Source organism: Orycteropus afer, unplaced genomic scaffold (assembly GCF_000298275.1).
Source record: "Orycteropus afer afer isolate SDZICR_OR568_19922 unplaced genomic scaffold, OryAfe1.0 scaffold00111, whole genome shotgun sequence".
Taxonomy (NCBI): Eukaryota; Metazoa; Chordata; class Mammalia; order Tubulidentata; family Orycteropodidae; genus Orycteropus; species Orycteropus afer.
In genome coordinates, this window is record NW_006921698.1 from 6334258 (window position 1) to 6354154 (window position 19897).

At 41.6% G+C, this 19897-nt stretch overlaps 4 protein-coding genes across 4 annotated transcripts in view; 1 reads left to right on the top strand and 3 right to left on the bottom strand.

Moving 5' to 3' along the window:
* Window positions 1-410: 410 nt before the first annotated feature.
* On the bottom strand, window positions 411-731 carry RPL36AL (ribosomal protein L36a like). The gene has a single exon (XM_007943668.2). The coding sequence runs from the start codon at window positions 729-731 to the stop codon at window positions 411-413; it is 321 nt and encodes a 106-aa protein (XP_007941859.1).
* A 1361-nt stretch (window positions 732-2092) lies between these two features.
* Window positions 2093-3442, top strand: MGAT2 (alpha-1,6-mannosyl-glycoprotein 2-beta-N-acetylglucosaminyltransferase). Its single transcript, XM_007943672.2, has one exon. The coding sequence runs from the start codon at window positions 2093-2095 to the stop codon at window positions 3440-3442; it is 1350 nt and encodes a 449-aa protein (XP_007941863.1).
* Window positions 3443-6272: 2830 nt separating this feature from the next.
* On the bottom strand, window positions 6273-16123 carry DNAAF2 (dynein axonemal assembly factor 2). The gene is made up of 3 exons (XM_007943674.1): window positions 14258-16123; window positions 7698-7841; window positions 6273-6803 (listed from the first exon to the last, which is right to left on the bottom strand). Exons 1-3 carry the CDS (start codon window positions 16121-16123, stop codon window positions 6273-6275), a joined length of 2541 nt encoding a protein of 846 aa, XP_007941865.1.
* Window positions 16124-19557: 3434 nt separating this feature from the next.
* POLE2 (DNA polymerase epsilon 2, accessory subunit) overlaps window positions 19558-19897 on the bottom strand; it is a 57613-nt gene continuing 57273 nt past the window's right edge. Inside the window, exon 19 of the mRNA XM_007943676.2 lies at window positions 19558-19576. Within this exon, the coding sequence (XP_007941867.1) occupies window positions 19558-19576 (19 nt within the window). The remainder of the gene's footprint in view (window positions 19577-19897) is intronic.

Consider the following 19897-nt stretch of genomic DNA (forward strand, 5'->3'; position numbering starts at 1 on the left):
TGGTGGTTCAAACCCACCAGCCACTCCTTGGAAGGAAGGTTGGGCAATCTACTTCTGCAGGTGATACTGCTTTGGAAACCCAAGGAGGGGTCGCTTTGAGTCGAGTCCGACTCAACAGCACATAACAACAATGACGTATTATTTATTTAGTTTAATATCCTGGTTGTAAAGTTTGAGGCAAGACTCATATATATACAAACCTGCAGTTCTTGTGGAACTGAATATAAACAGCATGAACTTGAGAAAAGGATAAACTCACTCCCAGATAATTTATTTCCCTTAATTTAGAATCACAGGTATTCTTTTTATAAGTAAGAAAACACAAAAGGTTTAAGTAAGAATCTCAATGGTATTTATTTACCTACAGGTAATTTTTCTATTGCTTCAACATTTTTTCAAATTGAAAACGCTTAGAACTGAATCACTTGGCCCTTTCTCTTCTTGTCGCCTCCCAGTTCAAAATGCTTGCATCTCTTAATGGCCAGCATCCTTTTGGACCTACAGTTAGGCTCAACGCATTCAAGTCTCAGCACAATCTTCTTTGTGGTTTTAGCCTTCTTCCGGAAAATTGGCTTTGTCTGCCCACCATAGCCACTCTGCTTCCGATCATAGCGCCTCTTTCCCTGCGCATACAGGGAATCCTTGCCCTTCTTATACTGGGTCACTTTGTGAGGCTGATGCTTGCCACACTTCTTACAGAAAGTCCTTCGGGTTTTAGGTACATTAACCATCTCCGCAGTAGAGCTATCTGCGCAGTGTAACCTGTAGTGAAATATTTAAGGCAGCATATGTTAAGCATTTTGAAAAGTGAAAATACGTTATACAAATATTTACAGAAAATACAAAGAACCATAAAGTGACGTATAAACACATAAAGTACTCGTTTCCCATATGAGTAAGTGCACAAGCAAGCGCTCACCTTTTCTGGGATACTTAAGTTTGAAAGGCTAAAAGATTTCTAGAAAAACTATTATCTGGTTTTCTTCTGCAAAAAAAGAAGACCAAGACTACAGTTTTTAAGTTTTTTCTCGACTCCCTGCACCCTTTCTTCCTCCATTTTCTGGTTCCTAGGTATGACCGGTTCAGTGGCTCAGATGTACTAGCTAGCTATTGGTACCGCCCGCCTCGTTGGTTCTCCGGGAACCCCATCGGCCTGGTTTCACTTTTCCCCCCTCGGAAACACGGTCACTCGTCAGCAGTTCTGAGGGCTGACGTGTCCTTAACAGGCCGCCACGCGTGGGCCCCTTTCCTAAAGGGAAAAAGCCAGGTCTCGAGCTCAACCAAGCCAAGCAGTCTCGTCTTCCCTTTCGTACAACCGTCTAGTCCATCTCTAAGATTGTCTAGATTCTGAGCAACGAAGGCTCCTCTCAGAACCACTTCAGCCCTTAACTTAGCTTACCGGGAACTTCGCTTTTCAGGGTCCTCACCTCGCTCGGCTCGTGTCTAACCGGAAGGGGAAGGGAGAAGCGGAAGTAGGAACTAAGCCTGAGCGACAGTACTAGGAACCAATAAGCAACAGACAACGACGGCCAGGCGTCTCGGGATGCGTCTGGGAAGCACCAACCAACCGCCCAAGAGGCGGAACTGAGGGGTGTGGGCCGGAGGGCCGCGGTGCTTGGCGGGCCAGTAGCGGGTTGTCAGAACGATTGCCACCGGACTGGGGCGAGGCTGCGTTGCTGGGTCTTGGCCGCTTGGGACCCGCGCAAGCATGAGAGCACAGAGGACGCAGGGCCGCTGGAGGCGCAGGTAACGAAACTGGGGTGCAGTGGGGCCGCGGCGGGGCTTCTTCCGGGACTCGTGGTGCTGAATGGAAAGGACCGAGGCGACGCCGAGCTGCAGCTCCTAGCGGCGGGGCCAGTGCCCGAGCTGCAGCTGCCAGAGGATGTGTGGATCCCGGGCGGCGCGGGGGAGCTGAGAGCCTTCGGGCCCCAAGACCCCCGGAGCCCGGGATGAGTTAGCGAGGGCAGCCACGGGGGCCAGTTCCCACTGCTACAGGCCGAGCCGACGGCCGCCGCCCGCCCGCCTGCCCCTTCGTCCTGAAGCCGCTAGCTAGCTCGTCGCCCGCCCGCCTGCGTTCCCGGCCCTGGAGACCATGAGGTTCCGCATCTACAAGCGGAAGGTGCTGATCCTGACCTTCGTGGTGGCCGCCTGCGGCTTCGTCCTATGGAGTAGCAATGGGCGACAAAGGAAGAACGAGGCCCTTACTCCGCCGCTGCTGCTGCAGGACGCCGAGCCCGCGCGAGGTGCTGGCGGCCGGGGTGGGGAGCACCCCGCTGTGTCTGTGGGCATCCGCAGGGTCTCCAACGATTCGGCGGCTCCGCTCGTCCCGGCGGCCCCACAGCCAGAGGCGGACAATCTGACGCTGCGGTACCGGTCTCTAGTGTACCAGCTGAACTTTGATCAGACGTTGAAAAATGTAGATAAGGACGGCGCCTGGGCTCCCCGGGACCTGGTGTTGGTGGTCCAGGTGCATAACCGGCCCGAATACCTCAGACTGCTGCTGGACTCACTTCGGAAAGCCCAGGGTATTGAAAATACCCTCGTCATCTTTAGCCACGACTTCTGGTCGACAGAGATCAATCAGATGATCGCCGGAGTGGATTTCTGTCCGGTTTTGCAGGTCTTTTTTCCTTTCAGCATTCAGTTGTACCCCAACGAGTTTCCAGGCAGTGACCCTAGAGATTGCCCCAGAGACCTGGACAAGAATGCCGCGTTGAAAATGGGGTGCATTAATGCCGAGTATCCCGACTCTTTCGGCCATTATAGAGAAGCCAAGTTTTCCCAAACCAAACACCATTGGTGGTGGAAGCTGCATTTTGTATGGGAAAGGGTCAAAATTCTTCAAGACTATGCTGGCTTTATACTTTTCCTAGAGGAAGATCATTACTTAGCCCCAGACTTTTACCATGTCTTCAAAAAGATGTGGAAATTGAAGCAGCAAGAGTGTCCCGAGTGTGATGTTCTCTCTCTGGGGACCTATACTGCCAGTCGCAGTTTTTATAGCATTGCTGACAAAATAGATGTAAAAACCTGGAAGTCCACAGAGCACAATATGGGTCTAGCCTTGACCCGGGACGCGTATAAGAAACTGATTGAGTGCACAGACACTTTCTGTACTTATGATGATTATAACTGGGACTGGACTCTTCAGTACTTGACTGTATTTTGTCTTCCAAAATTCTGGAAAGTGCTGGTTCCTCAAGCTCCTAGGATTTTTCATGCTGGAGACTGTGGTATGCACCATAAGAAAACCTGTAGGCCATCCACCCAGAGTGCCCAAATTGAGTCACTCTTAAATAATAACAAACAGTACATGTTTCCAGAAACTCTAGTTATTAGTGAGAAGTTTCCTATGGTAGCCCTTTCCCCACCTAGGAAAAATGGAGGGTGGGGTGATATTAGGGACCATGAACTCTGTAAAAGTTACAGAAGACTGCAGTGAAAATTCACAATTACAGGAACAAAAGTGACAGTCTTCTGTTTTTCATATTTGTCCAAACAGGATATACAGTTGAATAAAAGGGTTTAGGAACTGGTTTCTGCTTTAATAGGAAAAAAATTTCTTATAAAAGGTGCCCCAATACAGTAATCATTTCTAGTTATATCTGATAAAGATATAAAACTGAAGTTTTCATTTCAGGGTTGTGTTTTAAAGCTCAACCCCTATCTGCTAAAGGTAATCATTATTGTTAATTGTTAAGAGAGAGGAGAGTGAATCTTAATAAATTACATCTATTAATCTTTTTATCTGGAACTTTGTACACTTTTCCACTTTCGAAACTTACTTTAAATACAGCAAAGTTTATTTAAAATTATCATAGCAGTAAAAAGTATTACAATGAAATTGTTGGAGTATTAATGAAACAAGCCCAGTTTCACGCTTGACACAGTTCTTTGGAAGGCACTCTTCACTGATTTTATAACTCAAGTTATATTTGTTAAATACCTTGTCAGAACAGTCATTTTCAGTATTACAGATTCCTGTACTATTGTGTTAAGATTTGCCTGTGCTTTGGAACCTTCTTAGAACACACTTTCTTTTGGAATGTATTTGATTGATAAGGAAGTTTAAACATTGTTTTCACTTCAATGTAGAAATACAGTGGGGTTTTTCTCTTTTCTTTTTTTCCTTTTAGTGCTGCCAAAATAAAATACTCATTTTGCATAAAAGATTCTTAATCGTTTTGCAGAATAAATTGCCTTAAACTTTTACTTGAAAATTCAGCTACAGGCATTCTGGGAGTTTTGAAAGTTAACATTACATCTTAATATTTAGTATCTCTACATTGTATAATTGAATTTGAAATAAAACTTAGGTCATGACAGTGCATTCCCTTTGGAAGAAATTGGCTTTCAAATTAGCCAGGCATAAAAAATGAGCAATAAGAAGCTGCTTTGTAAGGAAAATAAATACAGACTAAATTGTTTTAGAAAGCTAAAAATGATACGAAGTTCACTCTTGCCAAAGTGAAACATTTTTTTGTGCCAGCTTTAACTGAAATCATACTTTTAAAAGGATGGATACCATAAAATAGGAAGCAAGCTTAAAGTGTACTCCATAGTTAATGTAGAAGCTTATAGATGATTTCTTTAACATGATTTCACATAACCAAAAAGTTGAATGAGAGACTGATTTCTGTGAAAAGATACTACAGTTAGTCACAGCCTAAGAAAATTATGAAGTAAATAAGCAGGGTCACAATTTTTCCTACATCAATTTAAAGTTCATATTGTGGTTGAAAAGGAGCCCTGGTGGTGCAGAGGTTAAGCACTTGGCTGCTAACTGAAGGTTAGTGGTTTGAACCCACCAGCCACTTGGGAAGGATGTGGCAATCAGTTTTCATCAAGATTTACAGCCTTGGAAACTCTATGGTGAAGATCAACTCTAACACGTAGGGTCAGTATGAAGCAGAATTGAGTCGATGGCAACGGGTTTGGTTTTTGGATTGTGGTTGAACAATGCATACGGTTGCATACGGTGAGACATACGTTCTCTTCCTTTATGAGCTACCTCTGCTACTTTCAGATACCAAGCTGGTTCCAGAGTATACATAGGGGCTATAAATGTAAATCAGGATGAATCGCCAGGCTTTGTACCAGTTTTTAATCCAACATCTTAGTTAAAAGGACTAAAGAAATTAGGCAATTTCCAGAACTGAGCTAAAACCAGAGGTCTGGATTACAGTTTCTAAAACATACAAATCAGCCCATGGCCTTGATTAGATCAAATATTTTCCTTCCTGCATCTTCTTAAATATATAAATTATATACATAATACATTCTTAAACACATAAATTTGTGTTAGATAAAAATCTTAGAATTTTCTCCTGGTCTTATGTAAAAAAATGCTTCTCCACAACACTAATTATTTATTGATTACTTAGATACGTGATTGGCTGCTCTCTTTTGGGTGTCATAAAAGAAACTGATTAGAAAACACTGTGGGCTTTCTTGTTTTCATGTAATATAATGAAGAAAATTTTCCTATGGAAGCAAATTGTCAGATTTTTTTAAGTTGTCTTGTTCTAAAATTCTTAAATGTATTATGTAAAACCAAAAGATGTTTTAATACTGCAATAGCAACTTCCCAGAAGAATTATTTTAAAAGTTGAATCTTCAAAGTCACTACCAAGGAATTTAACCTTTATATTATGTATATAGTTTGTGTGACATGTGAGTAAAAGCTGAAGTAAAAATGCTAAATTTCATTATGTGTACTTGTAATTGTGTAGATTGCTAATATTGGTTAGTAAAGTTCTTTGCTAAGAAGCTGTATTTCAAAAGCATAAATACATCCTTTTGTGACACCTCTGAGAAGTTTTGAGATTCTAACACATATATTCATTTTTAGATATTTGTATTCCTGAGAATTATTTTTTTGCAATAGGCATGACAACTCAGTGAAAATTTATTTTGAAACTTTATTAAAGTAATGGTAAACAAGCAGAAAACAGCATAGGAGTAAACTGATACAGGTTATAATATGAAATTTTAAGTCTCCATTAAGAAAAACACATCAGAAGAAATGACAAAACTTATCTTAATAATTAAGGAAAATTTATTTAAAGAGGCCAAAAAAAACCCCACAAAAACAAAAACCTCCTGTTTCCTCATTAGAATCAAAATTACAGATTCAAATTTTACACTTTCCTGAATAGATTTAGTTTTAAGACAATATTTAACAATATTTTAGGTCACATTTTTTCCTTTTTATAACCTTTAACTTTTTTCAAGTTTCTTTTTTAATCTTTAAATTCCAAAATTATACAGACTTAGTCTAAGTCATACAGCAAAGAATTCTGAAAGCTGAATGCACAATGAGTCACATGATCTTTAATAATTTGCACACTACCATCCTGCGTGTTTCTTTCTTTTATGCTTTGTAAAGCAGATACATGATGAACTGTAGTTTTGTTCTGTAGTGCAGATAGCTGAGCTCCATCTAATTCTTTGTCTGCAGTTAATAGTGGTTCTTTTAAATTCTCTTTTTCCTCATTTGCATATACAGCACACTTTTCTTTTATAAACTCTAGTTCCATTTTTGACTCAGGTTGCTGAGATTTTCCAGAGAGCACTTGAGAAACATCAAGAGACTCTTGTTGCAAGCATGTACCTGAACCACAACTCTCTGCTGCTCGTGCATTATCTGCTATAGATGAATCAGAAGGTCTGGCATTTCCCAGTGTATGTTCTCGTTCATTTGTGGTGGTAAGATGTCCTATATTTTCTTTTTTAGACAAATGATGCCCTTCATTGACTTCTTCCTTTACATGAAGCTGATCAGAGTCACTACATTCTTGCAACTGTGTCAAGAGAAACAATAAATTAACAGTAGAGGTTAAGCACTTGGCTGCTAACTGAAGGTTAGTGGTTTGAACCCACCAGCCACTCCTCGGAAGGAAGATGGGCAATCTACTTCCGTAGTGATACTGCCTCGGAAACCCAAGGAGGGGTCGCTATGAGTTGGATCTGACTCGATGGCACATAACAACAACAACAACAATCCTCTGGAAATAAGATTTAAATTGTAAGGGAATAACCTTTATAAACCTGCAGCTATGCTTCCAGTTTTCCCCTGAAAGCCACCTTCCAAATGTCAGTCATCTTTTAATAATGCAAACCTGGCATGAATTCCCTGCTTAAATCCTTTCAATGACTCCTTCAAGATTAAATAACCCAAGCTTTTCAATATGGCCTACAAAGCTCTTTGACCTGACCTAACAGTCATCAATCTTATAAGGGCATTCTTGAATTTGTGAGATTATTCAGAGCTACTCCTTCCCTCAATTCTTGTATCAGTCAGTTGTGCTAGTTACTAATTTATTTTTAAGGTGCCCAATATTGAAGACTATGAAAATGACCAAACAAGGTCCAACTAGAAAGAATGAACTAACTGGCATTTCCATGCTTTGAGCATGAAAAAGACTTGTGTGTATCTCTGGACTAGTACTCAGACTTTCTGAGTGTTAGCTTCTCTTTGTTCCTCATTGCAGGGTTAGTTTGGGATTAAATGAAACAAGTAAAAATGAATGGCAGAGTGTTTAGCACACAGTAGATACACAAAAGTCTGTCTTCATCACTCTTCCCATGCCACTATATCCGTTTTGTTCAAAGTTAAGACATCAAGAAATCAGGAGTCATTAGGGTTTAACCATGTCCTAAATCGGTCCACTGTTAAGACCCACCAAAATCCGTACCTTTGTATGAATTTGAATATTATTATCAGTAATCTGAAGAACTTCAATTAATGGTGGGGTTAGAGATATTGTTGGTTTGAATGGAGAGCTCAGGGCCTCATCAAGAAACTCATTAACATTTTCTTCATTGACAAACAACCTCTCCTAAAACAAAAAGGAAAAAAATAGTTTGCCTTATAGGTCATGCTTGACACAGTTGTATCTAAACAAAAAGACAATCTAACTCTTAACACAGTTCAGGGTTACATTTAAAGATATTTAATGTTATTCCCATGCTGTCTTGGCAAAAGAAAACTGAATTATGTAGAGAATAGTAAGAATAGCAAGAGTACATACCTGTATATATACATAGAAGGGAAAACCTAAAATAGTCCTGGTTCTTTTTCTATATCTCTATAAAACCTGACATGTTTTCTCTTCTACATAGTATTACTTACAAATGATATTTTTCTTTCCTTTAATATTTCATAGAAATAATATACACTAGGGTTATATATGGGAGCTCTGGTAGCATAATGGCTAAGACACTTGCCTGCTAACCAGACGGCTGGCGGTTCAAACCCACCAGCCACTCCTCGGAAGGAAGGTTGGGCAATCCAACTCCTAGTGATACTGCCTTGGAAACCCAAGAAGAGGTCACTATGAGTCAGGTCTAACTCAACGGCACATAACAACAACAAGGGTTATAAATGTAGTCCCAGCTATAAAACATAATTCTGTTTTAGAATACCTCCTAATGAGAGACTAGGACTCTCATACACTGTGTGGGGGACTGTAAAATGATACAACTACTGCGGAAAGCAGTATGGTGATTTCTGAAAAACTTGGAATTAGAAATACCATTTGCCTCAGCAATCCCATTACTAGGTATATACCCTGAAGAAGTGAGAGCCAGGGCAAGAACAGGTACATGCACACCCATGTTCATCACAGCACTATTTACAATAGCCAAAAGATGGAAACAACATACGTGCCCATCAACTGAAGAATGGATAAACAAACTATGGTATATACACACAATGGAATACTATGCAACACTAAAGACTAATGTCGAATCTGCAAAACACCATATAACATGGATGAACTTGGAGGATATTTTGCTGAGTGAAATAAGTCAATCACAGAAGGACTGTATTAGTTCATTATTGTAAAAAGTCAAGCAAAGGTTTATATATGGAAGGAAACTTTCTTTGTTGGTTACCAGGGGTGCGAGGGGAGAGGAGAGAACACTGGAAAAAAGAAAAAAACCTCCTAATGAGTCTGCTAAAAAATAATCAAATTGTCACCAGTTTGCCTCTCAGTTTTTAGTGAGGTGTGAGTCAAGTATAATATTTTAAGTGTATTCTATTTTTAAGAATTGAGATACTCCAGTGTGACAGTGGTATACAGCTATTTATAAGAATGAGAGATTTCCAAACTACTACTAGGAAATTTCAAAATCACTCTTTCAGTATGGAAGGAAACTTTGTTGGTTACCAGGGATAGGAGGGGCACAAGGTTAAACTGAAAAAAAAAAAAAAAAAAAAAATCTTTCACCAGAATGCCAAACACAATCATATTCATGTCAAATGACTATAGGTTAAGCTGTGAAAGGTATAATCCTATTTAAAATTACTTAATCATAAAATCAGTTCATTGCTGCTCTGAATAATAAAAAGTATTTTCCTCTGAATTTTCATAGTGCACAAGTCTTATAATTACATAATAAACACAGCTTATTATTTGGCCCAAATGAAAAAAATTCAGAAAGACAAATTTCAAGTTCCCTTCTGTGAGAATCTAACAGGCATCTGCTACTTCATTTCAGCTGCTAGTAAAAACACTTTATTAAGCTTGTGAAAAAGACAACCCAAGACAAACTGCATAGTTTTATCCACCTATGGCAAATGTTAAAACTAGAAAAGTTCCACTGTTAAGTTTTTTACTCACTTGGGTTCTTTTCCTGTTTCAGAGAATAATCTTGAGTTTCTTCCAAATGACACATAATTTAGGGGAAATAACATTCCTAAATTGTTCCTTACTTGACTTTATAGTATATTCCCTTTCTCGAGAGACCTTTCTAAAGCACGGGTTCAGTATCTGCTAGACACTGTATGAAAAATGTTGGATGCATTCCGTGCACTTGTGTGGGTACGCGCTCAGGCTACAATGTTCATAAAATTCTCAAAGCGTTCTGTGACCCAAAAAGTTAAAGAATCAGTGAAGAATGTTGGGCAAGTGTAGCCTCAGGTTACTTCATCTGTAAAATGAGCCAGCTGGACTAAGAAAATTTCAGTCTTTCCCATCACTGAGCTCAGTGCCCTGAAACTGAATCCTAAAATAATTGGTCCCACAATACAGTAATAACTAAAAAGAATAGCATTAAAAGATGAATCTGAAAGATTACTTTAATCGGGCCATATTTATATTATATAAAACTAGAAGTGGAAGATATGCATAACTGTCTGTCTCCCATACATATAAAAAATCTACTATTAGGAATAAAGGCTGGTTATTACTATTGTTTCTAAGAAAATAACTACATTTCATTTTCATCAGATTGAATGAATGGGAAAAATATAGAACTGGTACTCTTCACTGGATTTACCATTTTTAAGGTATCCTAACATTATACCCTCTAGGATATATTTTTACCCAACTTTATTGATACTATGCCTTTATATAATTTTGGACTTTAAAAATAATTCTTTAGTGGGAATATATTATGATTCTAGTGAGTTTAACAGCTGAGGAATTGTATGCTTTGTTTTTACTTATTTTTTTAAGCTTTATAATATTTAAACTTGTCAACGCCTCCCAAACCAAAGTACACTGTTTACATTTAGGGTAATTTGCTTTGCTATTATTTGAAGATCCAGGCTAACACTGTGTTATAGAAACACCCCCATCAAAAGCATTTCTAAAGTTTGTGTCTCTGGAAAAGACTTATATACATTGATCTTTCCCTAAAAATACATCAACTATTTAATCCAAGGAAAAATTATATTTATAAAGAAAATGATTAAGATTAAAATACAAAGGATTTGCATAAACTTGCCTTCTCATTCTAGTGATGGACTTTATAATAAAGATACTGAACTCAGTGGCTCTGAAACTTTAGGACAATTCCCCATGAAGACTTAAGGCTTACATAAATATATTTAATACCTGTTTAAGGCCACTAGGTGACACAAAAGGTTTGTGCTCAACTGGTAGCCTAAAGGTTGTCAGTTTGAACCCACCCACCTGTACTAGGGAAGAAAAGGCTTGGTAATCTGCTTCTATTAAGATGTTAGCCAAAAAAAACCTCTGGAACAGTTCCACCTGGTAACACACACAGTGTCTAGGAGTTGAAATCAACTGGATGGCGTAAAGTAACAATTCTGACCTAGACCGCTACAAATTAGTCTTTTTACATTATAACCATTTTCATATAAGCATGTAATATAATCATATTAAATGTCCACTCCCTACTCTTGTGATTTTATTTTAATTTAATACTTAGAGCCTGGTGTAGTACAATGTAAAAAGGAAGAACTGGACATTAGGGTTCCAACAGCTTTAGCAAATGTGATTAATAAAGTAATTATAATTTTATTCCAGTCTTCAAAGATATAAAACACTGTTGCCTTAATCCCATTTTGGTCTAGTTTCTTTGCTAAAATATTGTTAGCATACTAGGAAATCTGATTAAAACATTCTTTAGAATTCTGTTAACTATTTGCTCATAGAGTTTTCTTCCCACAAACATTTTGAGTTATTTTTACAATTATTAAAACGACTGCTCTTTCCTAAATTTCCCCTTTCTGATGACATACACAAAGGGGCTCTGGTGGCATAGTGCCTAAGGCATTTGACGGCTAACTAGGTCGAAGGTTCAAACCCATCAGTCATTCCGTGAAAGAAAGATGGGGCAATCTACTTCCTTCCGTAAAGGTTTACCACCTCGAAAACCCAGTGGGGTCACTATGAGTTGGAACTGACTCAATGGAAGTAAGTTTTGGGTTTCATGACATAAACAAGGAGCTCTGGTGGTGTAGTGGTTAAGGCATTTGGCTGCTGACCCAAAGGTTGATGGTTCAAACCCATGGTTCAAACCCACCAGCTGCTCCATGGGAGAAAGATGAGGCAATCTACTTCCATAAAGATTTACAGCCTTGGAAACCCAATGAGGGTCGCTATGAGTCAGAATCAACTTGATGGCAGTGAGTGAGTAATGACATAAAAAGATACTCAATTTTATTATATTTTTACAAAATACCTTACCTAGTGCTGGCTATTTATTTTACATTTTGAGAGGGAGTTACAAATTAATCACTTACCAAAGAAGAGGCTCCACTCATACAATCTGCATGAAACTTATTACACACTTATAAAAACAAGGAGTCCTGTGGTGCAGTGGTTAAGTGCTCAGCTGCTCAGGGAAAGGTAGGTGGTTTGAATCCACAAGTTGCTCTGTGGGAGAAAGATGAGGTAGTCTGCTTGCCTAAAGATTTACACCCTTCGAACCAGTGGAGCAGTTCTACTCTGTCCTATAGGGTTTTTAAGAGTTGGAATGGATTCCTACGGCAGTGGCCTTTTATAAAAGCAATAGGAAGATGTAAAAAGTTCTGGTAGGTTAAACCTAAGCTCAAGTACTTAATTTCTAATGTACAATCTGTGCAATTAGTGTTATTTCTGAGAACTTGACCCTTGAATATAATAAAAGAACAAGTTACATGTAACATTGACACATAATCATGAATAGCTAATTACTGAGTTTAAAGAGTTTTTTACAACTTCAAATTTTAAGTAGTTATTTCAGTATTTGAGTGGAGTACTTAATCTGAAGTTCAGAAACCCAGTAACTTAAAAAGTACAGCACCAACTACCAACCCATACCCAATGCTGTTAAGTCGGATTCATGCAACCCTACAGAACAGAGTAGAAACCCTATAATTCATAGGGTTTCCAAACCCTCTAATTCATAGGGTTTCCAAGGCTGTAAATCTTGACGGAAGCAGACTGCCACATCTCTGTCCCTTGGAGAGGCCGGTAGATTCGAACTATCTTTTAATTAGCAGCCAAATGCATCATCAGGACTCCTTGAAGCAACTACCAAAAAAAAAAAAAAAAACTCACAACCACCAAGTCAATTCTGACTCATAGGGACCCCACTAGGTTTTCAAGGCAGTGTAAATCTTTACCAAAGTTGATTGCCCCATCTTCCTTCCCAGAAGTTGTTGGTGGGTTTGAACCACCAACCTCTCGTTACCAGTCAAATGCCTTTTAGGCCCTGCACCACCAGAGCACCTTTGCAGCAACTACAGCACATACTATTCATCAAAAGTATAACCTAAGAAAACACCTCAACTCAGCTCTAGGACATGTGCTAAAAAAGGTGCAGCTGATGCAGCTGCTGTTCAGTTCAACAAATATTTAGATTTCACTTTGTTCAATGCCAGCCATTGTGACAGATATTAGAAGGGACCCCAGGATGATTACAACAAATGCAAAAAAGAAGTAGTGTCAATGCAAAATAGTGCCTGGCAAAGGATGGCCCCATCATCCAAAACCCAATGCCATCGAGTCGATTCAGACTCATAGTGGTCCTATCAGAGTACAACTGCCCTATGTGATTTCCAAGGCTGTAAATCTTTACCGAAGCAGATTGCCTCATTTTTCTCCCGCGGTGTGTCCAGTGGGTTCGAACTGTCTACTCTTTGGTTAGCAGCCAAATACAGTCACTGTACTACCAGAGCTCGCTCCATCAGTGACTAAAACAAAGCAGCATCATATAAGGTCGCTATGAGTCAGAATCGACTCCACCGCATTAGATATATGGCAGTCAGGGCAAGGAATCTGGAGGCACATCTGGTTTTGAGTTTCTTTCCCCACATCTGTGTGGCACTAGCTGAGCTACTTTTCCTCTCTGGAACTAAATTATTATTATTATGAACTTTCTATGTTTGAAAACGGAGCCTTGGTGGTGCAATGGTTAGCCCTCGTCTTAACCGAAAGGTTCAGTGGTTGAACCCATCCAGCAGCTCCGGAAGGAAAGACCTGGCGATCTGATGCAGAAAACCGTTTGAGGCAGTTCTACTGTCACACTGGGGCGGTGTGGTCAGAATCCGCTGGACAGCACCTAACAACAACCTCAGAAAGTCAGTTATCAACTTCAAATGTGCCCATTAGGAAATGGTTCTTAAATGTAGGGGAGTCATAAACCCCTTATGACAAATTGTGGCTTTCCCCGGAACAAAAGCACCCTCGATTTTTTACAAACACTTTCAGAGGTCCACGGATTCCCTAGAATCCAGGAAAACAATTCCTGTATTAGGGTGACTGTGAGAATTTGATACCCATTCACCGGAGGGGACGGGTTGTTTCGTTTCTTCAAAATAGAGTACTGTGAGAACGTTCAACACGTACTTGACATCTTTCCTCAATTTCTAGTTACTAATACAATTAATACAATATCAGTTTCAAGCCACTGAAGGTGCTTTTTGTTTGGGATAAATTGCGAGGACGCTTGTGATAACAAATTTTAAAAGGTGAAAGAATCTTTCAAATATAAATAAGGCTCTAGAAAGAACTGTTACCTCCAAAGAATCGTTGTTTAAACCATAATACCACTCTCTCCAATGTCCATGGCTCTCTGGAGATTTGGCCAATTCTATCACTGCATTGTTTGAAGAAATGCTAATCACGGGTTCTTTGGTACTCAATGTATTCTCTGGAGCAAATTGTAAAAAGAAAGAATAGTAAACATAGTCTTGTGTAAAGAAGCACAATTTGTACCGAAAGGGGCTCAAATCCCCTTTAAGACTTTGCGGCAGGATGCGAGGCACTTGAATTACCACAGTCAGGAATTCTTCATCCTGATTACACAGCAAAGGAGGACACAAAGGTTCCCCGCTTTCGGTCACGGGACCACCCATGGCTCTGTCAGAGGGCTCCCTGCTAGTGCCTTCCCAGTCCATGTGCGTCTCTACGCTAAGATCTGTGCCTGCGCCCCCTCTTTCTGCAGAAGACCTCACTTCAGGGTCCGCTGATGAAATACAAGAAAGGCCTCCGCCAACGTCCCCAGATGAGCTTCCTAGTCTCGGAGATAGAGCCTCCCGAAAGCTCGGCGGCGACCCCGCATGTCCGCCAAACTCCTGCTCTTCTGGTTCGGGGACTAGCTCCTCCTCAGCGCCGGATGGTGGGGACGCCGCCTCACGGGCTCCCGGGATGACGACCCCGACGTCTGCAGGCCTAGCTCCACAGGGACTCGAGTCTCGGTCCCCTGCGTGACCCCCAGCCGGGCCCACTGTCCCCTGGAGAGCGGAAGCGCAGGCCGCGCCGTCAGTTCCGGACAGGACGGCTGGGCTTTCCGGCGCCGCGGCCGGCTCCCGGCGTGCGGCAGGTAGCGCCACCGGCAGCGTGACTACAAGCTGCCGCCGGGCCTTGTTGAACTGCGCCTTGCCGCGGCTGTCGTCCACCGGATACGGAAGCGAGAGCCGCAGCTGATAGTCAGGCTTCCTTGAGTCGAGGCGAAGCAGCTTGCCTGTTACCTCCAATGCTGCCTGTTCGGCCGAACGCAGCAACGGCAGCTCGATGGTGACCACGAGCTCGCGGGGCACGGGGCTTGGGGCCGAGTCCCGCGAGCAGCGGTAATCCTGCAGGTCCACGTGGTGGCGCTGCACAACGCTGTACCGAGGCTCGGTGGGGGCGGGGGGCGGGGTCTCCTCCGGAGGGGAGGGCGCTTGGGTCTCGGCGACCGGAGAGTTCCCGGAGGCTGCCGGGTACCGGTAGGGGTAGGGGAAATCGAGGCGAGGGTTCTCAGGATCCTCCTCGGATTGGGTCGGGGCACCCCCGGGCAGCGGCGTGCGGAGCACAGCGGCCTCCGGGGTCCCCTTGTACTTGATCTTCAGCACTTTGGCATTCCTGCGGTCCAGCTTTACGCTGAACTGCTTCTCGATGGCCTCCAGGGCCGTAGAGTCCAGCATGTGGCGGAAGCGTTCGTGGCGCCGAGCGAGCGCGAGCGTGTCTGGGTGGAAGACCACGTCGTATACCGTGTAGCGGGTGCCCCGGCGGCCCGCGTACTCGCGCCCTGGTGCCAGGCTGTGGGGCAGGGACCAGTGGTGGCCGGGCGCGGCGCCCCCAGTGCTTGGCCGGCAGCTGGGCGCACCCACCAGCAAGTTGCTGCACACATTCACAAAGCAGCGCCGCGCTCCATCCAAGCTGGTGCGTAGCACATGGCCTGGCTCCGGGTGCACAAACCGAACCTCCACTCCGCGCTCACGCTCCAGAGCGGTGATCTCTGCCTCGTAGCGACGCCGGTTCTCTGGGTCTGCGAGCTCCTCCGTGTACTTGGAGAACAGACGCCGGAACTCGGGGTCCTGGAAGGCAGAGGTGAGCCGCTGTACCTCGTCTCCGCTTAGGTTCAAGTCCTCCAGCGGCGAGGAGGCGGTCGCTTTCGCCATGTAACCCAGTAGACCCTTGCCCTCGGGACAAGGGGGAATCAATCAGTCCCAGGCAGGGTGGGTGGCAGGCATCACGGAGCGCCGAAGCCGCAACTAGTGAAGCAGCAGTTGATTCAGTTACGGCCAGAGAAGAGCCCTGGGCAGCGCGTGCCCGTTGCCATAGTGACAGCACCAACACCAGGGAGGAGGGACAGAAATCTGAGTGGGATGGTGAAAATGCCAGAAACAGCCTCATAGTTTCTTTAAACCAGCTAGCTACTCTACCGAATGCGGGTTTTTTTGTTTTTTGTTTTTTTTTTAAGGCTCCTGAGTCATGGTGCAGTCGGCCTTGTTTCAGCTGATGAAACACTGAGTCACATCATGTTTTTGCCAAGAGCAGCTCAGAATACCCTTTCAGTGGTCTTTCTTCACTGGCCTGCCTTTCAGATCTCTGCTACCCATGGTGGCTAGAAAGTTATAAATGGAAACCTGATACGAGGTGTCTTTTCGGATGACTGCTTTCATAATTAGCTTTCTGCCCATCTTTTATTTCTGGATGGTGCTGATCCTCACCTGGTTCTGGTTGTTATTCTGATATTTATTTCTTGGTTCTGACAACTTATTTGCTCTTAGTAAACTGGCTTACTTTATTTCACTTTAACGTATCCAACCCCTGTTGTTGGTAAGTGCCGTCCACTCGTTTCCGACTCATAGCAATCCCATGCACAGCAGAATGAAACACTCCCTGATCCCGCGCCAGCCCCACAATCCCTGCTATACTTGAGCCCATCATCGCAGCCACCATGTCAATCCATCTCGTTGAAGGCCTCCCCCTCTTTCGTCGACCCTCCACCCTGCCAAGCATGACATCCTTCTCCAGGGAATGGTCCCTTCTTACAACATGACCAAAATAGGTGAGACGAAGTCTGGCCATTCTTGCTTCCAAGGAGCACTTCCTCCAGGACAGAATCCAACCCCTAAGTGCTCCGTAGTTTCTAGTCATCAACTGTTTTCGGGAAAGGATCTCTGAAAATCTGAGTTTTAATTATGTTGTTGTTGTTTGCCATCGAGTCGGCCCCGACTCCTAGTGAACCCTCCTTGGGTTTCCGAGGCAGTTATCACTACGGAAGTAGGATTGCCCAACGTTCCTTCCGAGGAGTGGCTGGTGGGTTTGAACCGCCAGCCTCCTGGTTAACAGTCAAATGCCTTGGCACTATGCTACCAGTTTTAATTATAGAAGCAGTCATTTGGTGAATGAATGAACAAAGGCCATCTTGTGTTCAGTTCCCATATATCTTTCATATACAGCTTGATGGCTCTCATAATTGGATCAACCCTGTGTGTCTATCTCACTACCACATTCAAGGCTCAAAATGTAAAATTTTAAGCAATCTAGTGTTTAAATTTATGCCTTGATTTTATCTTTAAGCTTCAATTTTTCCATGGTATTCTTCAGAAACTAAAGCTGCTAAACCCTGCCCTTCAGGCCCCTTCTAAAGTCCTCCACCCATTTTCTTTTTTTAAATATTTATTGTGATTTGGGTGAAAATTTACAGAGCAAATTCATTTTCCATACAGCAGTTCATACACATTTTGTTTCATGACATGGACTGCAATTCTCCACAATGTAACAGTTCTCTTCCCTCTTCCTCCCTGTAGTTACTTCTTCCCTGTGTTCTTCCCTCCAATGCACTCCCTCCACCCTCTCCCAGCTATCTCCCTGTGCAAACACTGCCCTTCTGTTCTCCCTTGATTGATCACTCCAAGAAGTATATCTACCTGATGTGAATGTTCACTCCATATGCCTGACTATTGTTTGGCTGGAAGTCACAGGAGTGGGTTCAATTCCAGACCTGAAGGGCAGTTAGGGGCCATAGTTTCAGTGGTTCCACCAAGGTCTATCAGACCAGAAAACCTGGCCTTTTTTTTTTTTTTAATGATTTTGAGTTTTGTTCCACATTGTTCTCCCACTCTATCTAGGATCTCCTGTACCAGTCCCCCTCTGAGTGGTTAACAGTGGCAGCTGAGTACCATCTAGTTCTTGTCTCATGGTCATATAGTCTGAGGTTTGCATGGTCCACACACAAGTCCCCTTAACATGCGTCTGGTTTTCTTCATTCTTTGCTCTGTTGCATCTAGATGGCTGCTTGCAAACTTTTAAGATCCCAGTCACCAAAGTAGGATGTGGAACAATCTTTTTGTGTAGTATGTTATGCCAGTTGAGCTTGATGTTCCCTACGAACATGGTCCTGAGCCCATAGGTCCCTCAGGGTGGTTGGCTGTGGCTAAGAAGTTACCATAACTTTGCCCCATGTTAGTGCTATTATATATATGGATATTTTTATAGCACATACAAATATGTATGTAGAAGTATTGTCTACCAACCTTATACATGGTCATGGGTATATTCTCTTTTGCCTAGACATACCTAATTCATTTAGCCTCTCTATCTATTTACCCATAGATTAATGCACTATTGTATATGTAAAAGGGCTTATCTTTGTTGTGTGTGCCTCTTGTGCACCACTCGTCTTCCTTAGTGTTACTGTCGCTTTTGGTACATTGCCTTTCCCTTCACCCAAATCAGTACTTGTTTCTACTTATCTAGTAGTGTTCCTTCCTTTCCCCTCCCATCCCTGGTAACCAACAAAGTTTCCTTCCATATATAAACCTTTCCTTGACTTTTTACAATAGTGAACTAATACATTTGTCCTTCTATGATGGACTTATTTCACTCAGCACATTGTCCTCCAAGTTAAACCATGTTTTGCGGTGTTTTCATTTCTGGGCTGTCTTTCCATCAAGTCCATACAGTAAATGATTTTAAAAAAAATAAAGGGATGTGTTGAGTAATTACATACAAAACAAAAAAATACGCTGGTTCAAAATAAACATGTCTTCTAAAGGTTAAAACTGTAGGGACTGTTTGTTTTTATATTTTCAGTACCAAAAACTTGAGTAATTTTGTAATGAAGATCAAACTATTATGTTGAAGCAAAGGTTTTCAATATAAGTAGAATAAATTATGTGGCTGAAATGTAGACAGTTTCAGAGTTGCTGAGTATATTAGTGGGATTCTTACTGTGATAAAAACTTAAGGTAGACTAAAACAGTAATTTGGGAGATTTTAAGTATTTGTATTTTTCTTGAAATTGACATCATAGTATGACCATTATAGAGATAACTAAACTTAGTTTTTAAGTGCAAACGTACACTTAGATTATATCATTACACGTATCTGCCTATTTTTCTTAAAAGACTGTATAGAAGATGTATTTCCTATAAACCTTTCTAAAGTATACCATCATGTTTATTGTGCTTTAATATGAAAATTTCATGAAATAAATTGAAGCAGAACTTTCTAAAGTTTACTATGATTTTATTATAACAATATCAAAATTATATAAAATGAAGCAGAAAAATGATTTTGTTTCCTCACACGGTCTTTGAAGATCTCAGAAGCCTTGAAGTTTGCTGAAAATAGGGGAAAAAAAAATTATACCTTTAGGAAACATAATTTACTATACATTTTTCAATATTTCTTTTCAATTAATTTAAAATATAGGTTAATATATAATATTTTAATAAATTCAAAAGGGAACACATTGAAAAGTAAGTCAGTCTCGTATCTCATTTCTGCTCCTCTCGGAAACTTGTGTATCCTTATGTAGCCTAGTCATATGTCAGCATATTTGTATGTAGGAATGAGTATCTTTTAAAAATGGATACATGAGTACAGAATACTATTCACATAATTCTACACTTTGTTTTTCAATTAAAAGTGAATACGTGTAT

Excerpts from the sequence above, each read along its gene's own strand:
- RPL36AL (XM_007943668.2), bottom strand. The coding sequence starts at position 731 with ATGGTTAATGTACCTAAAACCCGAAGGACTTTCTGTAAGAAGTGTGGC.
- MGAT2 (XM_007943672.2), top strand. The coding sequence starts at position 2,093 with ATGAGGTTCCGCATCTACAAGCGGAAGGTGCTGATCCTGACCTTCGTG.
- DNAAF2 (XM_007943674.1), bottom strand. The coding sequence starts at position 16,123 with ATGGCGAAAGCGACCGCCTCCTCGCCGCTGGAGGACTTGAACCTAAGC. Across the intron at positions 7,842-14,257 it reads TAAACAACGATTCTTTGGAG|GAGAGGTTGTTTGTCAATGA; the intron begins GTAACAGTTCTT and ends TTTTTGTTTTAG. Across the intron at positions 6,804-7,697 it reads ATATTCAAATTCATACAAAG|TTGCAAGAATGTAGTGACTC; the intron begins GTACGGATTTTG and ends CTCTTGACACAG.